Raw genomic sequence first — 1,021 nt, 5'->3', positions numbered from 1 at the left:
CGCCGCGCCCACCATCGCCTTGTTCCTCCTCCCGGCGCAGCCCCCCGCCAAGGGGTTGACGATGGCGGCGTGACGGTCCAACGCGATGACGACGGTGACGAAGGCCGAGGCGTACATGGCGGCCAGCTTGAGGAACATGAGCGCCCGGCACGCCGCGTCCCCCCCGTACCACTGCACGGTGACGTTCCAGGCGGCGTCCAACGGCATCACCACCACCGTCACCAGCAGATCGGCCGCCGCCAGGTTGGCCATCAGGATGCGGACGCGAGGCGGGCGCCGCTGCCGACGCCACGCCCGGGCGGCCGACCAGAGCACGGCGCCGTTGCAGCAAGCCGAGGAGAGGAAGAGGAGGCACGTCAGGGCCACCCGCACCTTGGCTGCGGTAGAGAAGGTGGGCAGCAGGACGGGCCGCCGCGGCCCCGCTCCCCCGCCGTCCCGGTGACGTTCATGCCGACAGTGGCCGCTGTGGGGCTGGGAGCCCGGGGACCCGCTCGGGCTCGTCCCCGCGGCAGGACGTGGTGACGCTGAGCATCTTTCGGGTTTGCCCCGATTCTCCCGGCAGGGTCCTGCTCCTCTGCCCTGAGTTTGGTCGGGTCTCAGCCCGGGGGGGACCCAGGGCGATGGCGCCGGCCCGGGTCCCCTCTCGTTTCCGAGGCCGGGGCGCGGTGCATAAAGGAGCCCGGCCCCAGGCTGGGGACAGTGGCCTCGTCCGTGTGTGTCGTGTCCCCCCCTTCCCCGAGGACCCCCCGGCTCTGGGAGCACCCGGGGGGTGCAGCTCACCCCCAGGACCCAGCGGGACGAGGCTGGTCACCCGTGTCCCCCGGCATCACCCCCCCTCTCGGTGTCCCCTGGCCAGCCTGGGCTGTCCTTCCTCCTCCTCCTCCTCCTCCTCTCCCGGGGAATAACCCTGCGGGGGTTAGAAAATCCCTTTTGTCACCGAGGCCGCGGGGAAGGGGACGGTGGGGGTGTCCTCACGTCCGTGGCGGTGCCACGTCCTTGTGCCCGGCCCCCCGGGCCCCCC

The 1,021-nt window shown here is 72.5% G+C and overlaps 2 protein-coding genes across 2 annotated transcripts in view; both read right to left on the bottom strand.

Annotated features, from left to right (window-relative positions):
- The window catches only part of LOC103898799 (gonadotropin-releasing hormone II receptor), a 1,969-nt gene extending 1,142 nt beyond the window's left edge, over positions 1 to 827 (bottom strand). Inside the window, exons 1-2 of the mRNA XM_009279151.1 lie at positions 781 to 827; positions 1 to 463 (exon numbers count right to left, since the gene is read on the bottom strand). The exon at positions 1 to 463 is cut by the window's left edge and continues 28 nt beyond it. Coding sequence (XP_009277426.1) covers positions 1 to 463; positions 781 to 827 — 510 coding nt within the window. The remainder of the gene's footprint in view (positions 464 to 780) is intronic.
- Positions 827 to 1,021, bottom strand: part of ANKRD34A (ankyrin repeat domain 34A) — a 4,316-nt gene continuing 4,121 nt past the window's right edge. Inside the window, 1 exon segment of the mRNA XM_019472028.1 lies at positions 827 to 907. Coding sequence (XP_019327573.1) covers positions 827 to 907 — 81 coding nt within the window.

The sequence above is a fragment of the Aptenodytes forsteri genome, unplaced genomic scaffold (genome assembly GCF_000699145.1).
Source record: "Aptenodytes forsteri isolate BGI_AS27 unplaced genomic scaffold, ASM69914v1 Scaffold419, whole genome shotgun sequence".
Lineage (NCBI taxonomy): Eukaryota > Metazoa > Chordata > Aves > Sphenisciformes > Spheniscidae > Aptenodytes > Aptenodytes forsteri.
Note: the sequence above shows the minus strand (reverse complement) of the source record. Positions and strands in the feature narration are given on the sequence as shown.